The 10108-nt window shown below is 54.0% G+C and overlaps 1 protein-coding gene across 7 annotated transcripts; it reads left to right on the top strand.

Moving 5' to 3' along the window:
* Positions 1 to 388: 388 nt before the first annotated feature.
* Positions 389 to 5851, top strand: CITED1 (Cbp/p300 interacting transactivator with Glu/Asp rich carboxy-terminal domain 1). Of its 7 annotated transcripts, XM_059910884.1 has the most exons (5): positions 647 to 696; positions 1052 to 1070; positions 2166 to 2283; positions 4534 to 4658; positions 5249 to 5851. In XM_059910884.1, the coding sequence occupies exons 3-5, from the start codon at positions 2271 to 2273 to the stop codon at positions 5774 to 5776; spliced, it is 666 nt and encodes a 221-aa protein (XP_059766867.1). In that variant the 5' UTR covers positions 647 to 696; positions 1052 to 1070; positions 2166 to 2270; the 3' UTR covers positions 5777 to 5851. The 7 variants fall into 7 exon arrangements, with proteins under 7 accessions (XP_059766870.1, XP_059766867.1, XP_059766868.1 ...); XM_059910885.1 differs by lacking the exon at positions 1052 to 1070 and having other exon boundaries at positions 664 to 702; XM_059910886.1 differs by lacking the exon at positions 1052 to 1070 and having other exon boundaries at positions 671 to 696.
* Positions 5852 to 10108: the final 4257 nt, after the last annotated feature.

Raw genomic sequence — 10108 nt, 5'->3', positions numbered from 1 at the left:
CCCGCTCTGACCACCCTCTCGATTTAGGTCAGAAAACAGATACTAACAGCTCTCCCTCGCCTCAGCGAAATTACTAAGTGGAATTTATTGGGCAAGTCCATGCAGGGCGGTGGGGAGAGACTGTGCCCGGGGCCCGGGCCCCCGCCCGCTTTAGAAGCGCAGGCGTCGGCCGGGGGCTCGGGGCTCGGGGCGACCACGGCCTGGGCCCGCCAGCCGCACCCCGGGAGCCGTGGCCGGTCCCCGGCGCCGCCGGACCCGCGGAGCCGCTCGGACTCCGTTCCCCAGCCGGCCCTTCGCTTTCACACGATCCGCGGTGACTGCACCAGCTCGAGCGCCTTTAAAGGGCCACACACGCCAGCCGCCGCTATAAAATGTTCCCAGCGGCACAGCTGCAGAAGGGGCACCGCTGAGCTGCCGAGAAGAGGCTCGCTCCGCCCGGCTGCCCGCCCACAGCCCGCCAGAGAAGGGTCGTTCCTGGCGAGGAGGAAGAGGGCTGAGGAAGGCGCAGCACCCGCTCTGGCCCTCGGTGAGTATCCAGTTCAGATTTTGCCACCAACTCGCCCACGAGCCAGGACATGTGCTAATAATGCCCTAAGCCGGTTATAAAGACGTGGAAATTGGTGGGGGGGGGGGAGAAAAAGGGGGAAAAGGGTCTGTCCTTCCTGGGATTCCTAGCCGAGGCCAGCCTGCTCCCGTGTGCGTGTGCGTCAGGGCTCTCCGGGCGGCAATGGGGGCTTGAGACCCGGTTCCCCCGCGCCGGGAAGGGAGCGCGGTGGCCGCTACCGCCACCGCCACCGCCACCGCCCCGGAGTCAGGCGCCGAAGCTGCGGGCGGGCGGGCGGGCACGGGCGCGGGCCGGGGCTGCTTGGCGCGGCACGGTGAGGTGCGGCGGCGGCGCGGCGCGGTGGTGCGGGCTTTTCCCAGGCGCCCCGGGGTCGGGTGGCACTGAGCGCGACCGGCTCGCGGCGGCGGTGGCGGCGTGCGTGCCAGGGGCTGGGGGCTCCGCCGCTGTGCCCGCGGCTCACCGGGCTCCGCGCTTCCCTCTCTCCAGGGCAGGCGGCTTCGCGGAGGTAAGCCGGGCCGCCCGGTAGGGCGGTGGGCTGGGCGGCGGGGCCGGGGACTCCAGCGGAGCGGGCGCAGGGAGCGGGCGGGGGCCAGGCGGGCCGGGGGTCTTTGGGGGACTTGTTTTCTGTTTGAAAGCTGCTCTGCTGGGGGGCGGAGGGGCCGTCGCCCGCCCGCCCGCCAGCCAGCGAACCGGTTCGCTCGCCAGCGCGCCCGCCTGCCGGCCAGCCGGGCCGAGCGCCCGCTTCTCCTGGGGAGACAGCAGCACCTTTTCTCCCCGCGCCCGCGCTTTCTCCAGCTTGGCTTCCACCGACTTTGCTAATCGCCCGGACCGCATCTGGACGCTCCGGCTCTGGGGCTGCACAAAGCTCAGGTTTCCTTCGGGGGCTGAAGGCGAGAGGGGCTTTTCGGGCCGAGTTCAGAGGAATTGAGGGATGGAAGTTAGAGAATTCGGGCAACTTGCCTCTACTGCCTGGTCGACCTCTGCTCTCCCCCACACTCACGCCCCCCCCCCACACGCACACCCACGCACACACCCCTCTGCCTATAAACGCCGGCGGCAGGGCCGGGCCGCGCACGGAGTCCCTGCCTCGCCAAGCGCCGGACTTGGAGGCAGACAGACCTGGCTGCGAATCCCGGCTCCGCCACTTTCTAGCGCTGTGACCTTGGGCAAGTTACCGAACCTCTCCAAGCCTCTCACTCTTCTCGTAGCGGAGTGATAGCACTGACCACAGGCGACTTGGCTAGGGGGGGTAGGCTCAGCCCGCGGCCGCGTCGGGTGCTCTGCGGGCGCTCAGTAAGTGTTGATGAGGCGCGGGAGTGGCCGCAGCCGGCGCCGGAGTGCGCCCCCGCGCGCGGCAGCACCGCGGGGCCCCAAACTCGCCGCGGAGGCCGAGACCCCGGGCCCCTCCCCGCCTGTCTATCCTGTCTCCACGATCGGTTCCGGATACGGCACTCGCGGGATCGGACGCTCGGGGCCCTGGCGGCCTGGGTGCTCGCGCTCCACCGTGCAGGGATGCTCCCGGCCGCCCCCAGCTCCGGCGGCTCCACCTGGGATGTGGCGAGGAGGGCGGCCGAGCTGTCCGCAAACAACGGGCCTTTAGTTTTCAGGTGGCGAAACTGACTGGTCTGGTTAGAGCGCATCCAAGCCAAGCCGCAGTACTGTTTGGATTTTTAAATTTCTCCTGAGTGAGAAAATAGCAATCGAGATGGAGCCATCCGGTTGGTGCCATTTTAACTTTTGGTCCCCCAACAGGTCAAAGACGCGGCCTCCCTACCTGCCTCTCCCTTCTCTCTTCTTCCTCTCCCTTTCCCACCCTCATCTAGGCGGGAGGGGGCTGCCGGCCCACGGGACGGTCTGTGAAGGAGGGCGGGCGGCGGGACCGGGAACTGGTGGCCCGGGCCCGCGAGGCACCGGCAGGCGAGGAGGCACTTGTTGCTCTGGGTTGCCCAGCCGTCTCTCGCAGCTGTTTCGCAGTGGTCGGCTTGAGGCTTGGAGAGAGAGCTGGGACGTTTCCGCGCTGCCAAGTTTTGCCTTTGAATGGGCTGGGTGGCAGAGGGGAGACAGAAAATCGGGGAAGCAGGGGCAAGGATTCCGATCGAGATGCGGTTGCCTCTTCAGACGGATACAACAACACTTACTGAGCGCCTATGGAGCACAGACCCAGGCCGGGGGTCGGGGCTGGTGGAGGGGGAGGCGGCGATGGGAGGCGACAGATCTGAATGGAAACAGGGTCCTGCCTAGGGGAGCTCACAGCCTGAAGGGGGAGACGTGGTAAAATGGTCTTCCCCAGGAACTGGTATCAGAACAGAGATACTTTTTTCTCTTGCGCTCTCTCTCTCTTTTTTTCCTTTTTCTTTTTTTCCTCCTCTTTCTGTTTCTTTTTGTTGTTGCTGCTGCTGTTGTTATTATTTTTTTTTCTTATGTACATTTGGGTACTTGGTAGCATAAAGAAAGAAGAAAGGCTGGATAGGAACAGGAAAAGATGGACATCCACCCCCCCCCGACATTTTTCTTAGGACATGAAAATTGCTTGATACTGAAGGTGCTGGGCTCTTGAAGACGACATGGATTAGATTCCTTGTCTTGTAATCACTGGCTTGAAATATTCTCTGGTTGCCTCAGAGAAGAAACAGGGCTTCAATCAAGCAGTGGTGGCGGACCCAGCAACCGATTGTTTTCTCGTGTTTTCTCCCCCCCCCTTCCTTTTTCTATTTTTCTTGCCTCCCTCCCCTACAAGTAAGCGGTGCAGAGATGATAAAGAGGGGTAGTAAGTGCCCACTTTCTAGAAGGGTCTGAGCAGATTCTTAATGACCACTGGGGGGAGGGAGGTGTCACAGAATTCTAGCCTTGTTGGAAAGATTAGAGACTTTTGAAGATGCTGAAGATTCTTTGGGCCAAGAGGTATTTATAAATATGAAATTCTACATCTCTAATTCATCATGAAGGCTAGAATATATGGGGCTTTTTAAAAAAAGCTTCTGGGAAAATAACTTTAGAGTTTTCAGAGATTGTTTATTATTATTATTTTCTGGTTTGGGGAGATTCTTTTCCCTTCATCCCCTTATCTTATCCCTTTGGCATTTGACCTAGGGGATCATTTCTTCAGGAGCCATTTGAATCATTCTAGGTATGATGATTTGGCCAGCGGTCAGATGAGGCATGTGGGCACAGGAGTGCTGGCTCCTGCTCCCAGAGCCACTGCCACCTGATGGGAAAGCTGTTGAACCTCTGTACCTCAGTTTCCCTCTGGGAAGAATTATGCCCACCTGTCACTACAGATGAGTGTGTCTGGGCTCAGAGCAGGTGTCCTGGGAAAACCAAGTGCTGCCAGGTCTGTCTTGGAGGGGGCTTGCAGTGTGGAGGAAATTGAGACATCCCTAGCTGCTCTCTGGCTACTTCAGAGCCCCCAGACTACCCTGATCAGCCCAGCTTCTCTCACACAAAACCATGGCTGAGGCAGGACTTTGGAGCCCCATGACATTTGCTTTGGGGACCTATTCCTTCTCTGGGTGGCAGCCCCCAGCTTTCTAGGTCTTCCTTGCCCTGACTCCTTCCTACTTTCTCCCAGTTCTGGTGGAGGCCTAAGTGCCTCCAATCTGAATGCCAGTGGCCCTTTGAGACAGTGTGCTACTTACTCAGGGACATTGCTGTCCTCAGAATCAGGAAGAGTGCACCCCTCTTGGGGCTCTGACATCACTGGCATGAGGAAACAGTCACATGTGTCCCCTCTTGGTGATGTGGGTAGCTGGCTGTCTGGGCAGCACCTTGCCAAATCTAGCACCTTTCCTGCCTCAGGCAAAAGTTCCAACTGGATCTCCTCCCTCTGCTCAGGTGGACTCTGGTCTTGGGTCTAACCCGTCACCATCCTTGCCTTGTAGCTGTGTGGAGTGGCCCAGCTTTGGGCTTTGCTAGTACCTGCTTGGTCAATAAAGCCTTTGCCCTTATTACCTCTTCTCCCTCACATACAGCACAACAGCTCCAGCTGGCAGCATCACCTCCCACCAATTTATCCAACTTCTGCCAAAGCTCTGAAATGCCAACTATGTCGAGGCCTGCACTTGATGTCAAGGGTGGCACCTCACCTATGAAGGAGGTAACTTTTGCCATTTTACAGACGGAGACACTGGAGCCGGAAAGAACGGGGCCGGGGCCGGGGCCGTGTGGTAGGCCCTCCTGGCTGGGGTATCTGGTGTCCTTTAGCAGACTGGAGACAGCAGGGCTTTCTTGGGACAGAATGAAAATAGCTTCTACCTAAACATGGTCACTTCGAACCCACTAGGGGTATTGAAAGATGGCAGAGAAGGGAGCAGAGAAGCAGAATTGGAAAAGACCGCTCCATTGTCTCAATGGATTAAAGTGAGGCTGAGAAGAGGGACAAGGAGATCCCATTTGTAGAATGGAGAGCTGAAGGCAGAGTCGGGGGACGGAGATGAAAGCAGTGAACTCATTTAGGATGGTGGGCGCCCAGCATGAGGACTTAGGCCTGAGCACAGTGCTCGGAGCCACGGTGGCAGAAGGATACTTGAGCCTGACTCGAGCTAGGAAAGGAGCCTACCTTTCCAGGGGGCCTTCTTGCTACTTCCCCACCACTAGCCCCTGATGAAGCACTTTTTGGGCCTGATGAATGGTGAGGAACAAAGCCTGGAGCAGGGGTACCATGCTCTGCCTTTCTCTGTCTTCCAGGATGCCAACCCAGAGATGAGCTCTCTGGCCTACTCTAACCTGGCGGTGAAAGATCGCAAAGCAGTGGCCATCCTGCACTACCCCGGGGTAACCTCGAATGGAACCAAGGCCAATGGGGCTCCCGCTAGTTCCTCGGGATCTCCATCTCCAATAAGCTCTCCTACTGCCGCCCCTCCCACTAAACCCCCACCCTTCAACCTGCACCCCGCCCCTCACCTACTGGCCAGTATGCAGCTGCAGAAACTTAATAGCCAGTATCATGGGATGGCCGCCGCCACTCCAGGCCAACCTGGGGAGGCAGGGCCCCTGCCAAACTGGGGCTTCGGGGCTCAGGCGGGAGGGGCGGGGTCACTCTCTCCTTCTGCTGGTGCCCAGAGCCCTGCCATCATCGATTCAGACCCGGTGGATGAGGAGGTGCTGATGTCACTGGTGGTGGAACTGGGACTGGACCGAGCCAATGAGCTGCCGGAGCTGTGGCTGGGGCAGAATGAGTTTGACTTCACTGCAGACTTTCCATCTGGCTGCTGATGCCAACTGTTCCTAAAGATGGAGGAATAAAGCCACCAATTCTGTTGTAAATAAAAATAAAAGTTACTTACAAGAGATGGGCCAACTGGAGGTGCTCTTCATTGAGGTCTAATGGGGTGTGGCATGGTCTGACATTCTTTTAGCAATCCTGAGACCCATGGTGGGGTTGCTGCTGGATAGCTGGGAGGGAGCTGGGCTGGATGGGAGGAATGGGGAAGACCGAGGTGGGGCCGGGGGTGGGGAGGGGAGGCTCCTCACTGAATTCCTGCTGCCACTGCCATCACCACTGCCATTATATCTCCAGGAGTCCAAGTACCTAGCCTCACTGCCCTAAGACCCCAGGAACACTGTCCTATTCGAGGTTGATGACAGGGGCTGGTTGGGAGCATTCTTGGAAGAAAGACTGATCCAGACCCTTCTACAGCATCCTGGCCACTTGTGCATCCAAGTCTAAAGGGTTGCCCTAGCCACGTGGCACACACTTCACCAACTCTAAAAGGCACCCCCACCCCATCTCTGGCCCCAATCCAGATGATGCAGTAAGGCCACTCCTTGCCTTTTTGCCCTTGGGCAATTAGTATGACCCAAGAAGGATCCTATGACCTGGGAGCTCAGATTTCTCTGGAAAATTGCAAAAGCTACAGACTGTTAAACTGAGATTTTAGGTGCCTTCAAGTCCTTCAGACAGTTGCTCAAGCCCCACCTCCATGCCTGGGACATGTGTCCCCTAACTCTGGCCCACACTGTATGGGGACAGCCCACTTCTCTGGGCTGGCCTCCATTTTAGAGACACAGATCAGAGCTGGGCTCGACAAGGTCAACATTTGGGGATATTTCTGTTGCCCTTAGATTAACCGCTGAGGAGGCAGTTGCTTTAGAAGCATGCCAAGTGACAGGACGGTAGCATTGAACTGGATCCCAGCCTTGAGGTGGAAGGGGGCAGGTGGGGGCATGGGGCTGGTGTGGAATCCAGCCCTGTCCTCATATTGACACAACCGAAGAGCCTAGAGACTCCTCTACCCACATTTCAGACTCCCAGAGACATTCTTCCTTGGACACTGAAAACTAATCAGCTTTTCAGGACTAGTATGGGGCCTGTCCCCTAGAAAGTGCTTTCGAAGGAGCCCACCAAAAGAGGCAAGGCATTGGATTGAGCATTCCCTGAGCATCTGCTCTGGGCCAGGCACTCTGCTAAGTATCAGGAGCGTAAATTAAAGTTTGTACCTTTGAGGGGGTCCCCCATCTAGAAGGAGAAAGGCATCAACAAATTACAATAAAACAGTATTTCCTATAACACAGGGGGAAGGTCCTATTCTATCCCAGAAAAGGAAACAGCTCCATCTGCCTGGGAAGTCTGGGGAAAGCTTCCTCGTATTGAACTGGTTCATTTGTTTGTTTTTATATCTCACAAGTAATAAATACATGACCCAATCTTTTTGTGAAAAGTAGAAACTCTACAGATAAAGCGAAAGTACCCTTTGACCAGCTCTCTCCCTCAATCCTGATCGCCTCTTGCCCTCCACCGAGGTAGCAACTGTTTATCTGTTTGTGGTGCATCCTCGCTGGCCTTGCTCTGTGCCTTTACACAAAGACTTATCTATCCACAGAAACAATTGGGTTTAAAAACAAGACCAGAGTCAGCCAAGGAAAGAATGAGTGAGGGGTAAAGCTGTTATGTAAATGCCTGTTCATGAAAGGGGCTGTACTAGCTACAAAACTGGAGTTTAGCAAGCAGGGTCATAGGGCCGGGACGGGGTGTGAGAGGAGGGGACTAGAAAGAAGTTTGCAAGAGGCTGGGCTCAAAGGGCCTTCTAGGCCAAGCTGGGAGCGCGCCTTTATCCTTGGTACCACCATCCCTGTGGCTTGTGGAGCCTCTCTGGAAATTTGTAGGAAAGCAAAGAATTAACCAACTTTGATTTTTAGAATGATCCTGCTGAAGGTGGATGGTTAGATTCGTCTAAGGCTGTGAACAGGGAGACATGGGGTCCTAAGGGATCTGGGGAGGCAGGGTGAGGGTGTAGGGTGGTAATCGTTTATTACTGGAGAAGGGGCATGATGTGGGGGGAGGGTGGACATCCCAGAGTACAGCTGGGGGAAGGCAGGGAAGCCTCCGCCCCTACCCCACCATTTCATGTTCTGTCCTCTCACAACAAGACCAGGCACGTTCATTAGGTCTCCAGGAAATTCCTGAGCCAACTCCAAGCCTCACCCTGGGCCAGGTCCTAGGGGCTAGGAAACAAGGTTCCCAGATACACACAGGTAAGGAATGTTGCCTACCCACAAGGAGCTTGTAGCCTGGGAGCAGGTGAGGATGTGTAAGCAAGAGTGCCTCCTAGAAGCCAGGAGCTGTGCTGCTCCCTGGAGACAAATGTGGGGGACCCTGTTCCTGTTCTCAAGGAACTCACAGTCCAGTGGCAGAGACAGCCATGGTCTCGAAGGATACATTGTATTTCCATAAGGCAGCAATTGTGGTAGGGGACTGAGGGGAGGGCATGGCCTTCAGGCACAGGGAACAGCTGGAGCACAAATTAAAAGATAAATCAGGACATGGTGTAAACCAGAACCAACCGTTAGGAAGCACATGGCTTTTTCAAGGAAGGGCAGAAAGTCCAGCAGCATGACTTCCTTGAAGGGCAGAAGGCTGATAGAAGGTAAGTTGGAATCAGATCTTGCAGTTGCTTCTACTTTATTCCACAAGGGGAGTATCATTCCACAAACATGGACTGAGCACCTACTATATACCAGGCACACACAAAGCATCTGGGCATAGGCGACGAGCACATTGCCCTTGCTCTCATGAAGCTTGAACTTTAGCAAGGAGATCGACAACAGTCAAATAATCATGCAGATCATTAAAACCATAAATCATGAGAAGTGACAGGAAGAAAAGGTATAGGTGTTATGAAAGAGTGCAGTGGGGGATTTAATTTCTTTTTAAAAAAATTTTATTGAAATATAGTTGATTTACAATGTGTTAATTTCAGTTGTGCAGCAAAGTGATTCAGTTACATATATATATATATATGTGTGTGTGTGTGTGTGTGTGTGTGTAACTTTTTCAGATTCTTTTCCCCTATAGCTTATTACAAGATACTGAGTATAGTTCCCTGTGCTATACAGTAGGTCCTTGTTGGTTACCCATTTTATACATAGTACTGTGTATATGTTAATCCCAAACTCCTAATTTATCCCTCCCACCCCTTTCCCCTTTGTTAACCTTAAGTTTGTTTTCTATGTCTGTGGGTCTGTTTCTGTTTTGTATATACGTTCATTTGTATCATATTTTTTTAGAATCTACATATAAGCGATATCATATATTTGTCTTTCCTTGTCTGACTTACTTCACTTAGTATAATAATCTCTAGATCCATCCATGTTGCTGCAAATGGGGGACTTAATTTCAACTGCAGTATCCAAGAGGGCTTCTGAAGGTTTTGAATAAAGGAGTGTTGTGGTCAGAGCTTGCATGAGGAAAATGAATCAGGCTACAGTGTGCATGAAAGATTGGAATTATGGTGATGCTAGAAAGCTGTTAACAATGGTCCAGGCAAAAAATAACAAAGACAGGAAATTAGTCTATGATGAAAAAGTAGCATTTCAATGAGGAGTTGTTGTTCAATGACTATAGAGCTTCACTTTTGATTTTTTTTTTTTGGCTGTGTTGGGTCTTCGTTGCTGCGCAAGGGCTTTCTCTAGTTGTGGCGAGCGGGGGCTACTCTTCATTGCGGCACATGGGCTTCTCATTGCAGTGGCTTCTCTCGTTGAGGAGCACGGGCTCTAGGCGTACGGGCCCAGTAGTTGTGGCGCACGGCTCAGTTGCTCCGTGCCATGTGAGACCTTCCCGGGCCAGGGCTCAAACCCGTGTCCCACTGCACCATCAGGGAAGTCCCTAGAGGTTCACTTTTGTAAGATAAAAAAGTTCTAGAACTCTGTTGCACCACAATGTGATAACACTACTGAACTACACACTTAACAATGGTTAAGATGGGAATTCCCTGGCGGTCCAGTGGTTAAGACTTGGCACTTTCATTGCCGTAGGCCCAGGTTTGATCCCCGGTCGGGGAACTAAGATCCTGCAAGCTGCGCAGTGCAGCCAAAAAAAAAAAAAAAAAAGGTTAAGATGGTCAATCCTTTATGTGTTTTTTTACAATTTTCAAGTTAGCATTTCAAAGTAGAGAGGAAATGAGGAACTATTCAATAAATGCTTTGGGACAACTGGATACACTAGCTCATACTTGACACCAAAATTATTTCCAGATGGACCAAAGATTTAAAAATAAAAAATGAGGGACTTCCCTGGTGGTCCAGTGGCTAAGACTCCACGCTCCCAAT

Source organism: Balaenoptera ricei, chromosome X, assembly GCF_028023285.1.
Source record: "Balaenoptera ricei isolate mBalRic1 chromosome X, mBalRic1.hap2, whole genome shotgun sequence".
Lineage (NCBI taxonomy): Eukaryota > Metazoa > Chordata > Mammalia > Artiodactyla > Balaenopteridae > Balaenoptera > Balaenoptera ricei.
This window is presented reverse-complemented; position numbering and strand designations above follow the sequence as displayed.

Coding starts and splice junctions, on each gene's coding strand:
- CITED1 (XM_059910884.1), top strand. Junction 4,659..5,248: donor GCACCTCACCTATGAAGGAG/GTAACTTTTGCC, acceptor TCTGTCTTCCAG/GATGCCAACCCAGAGATGAG.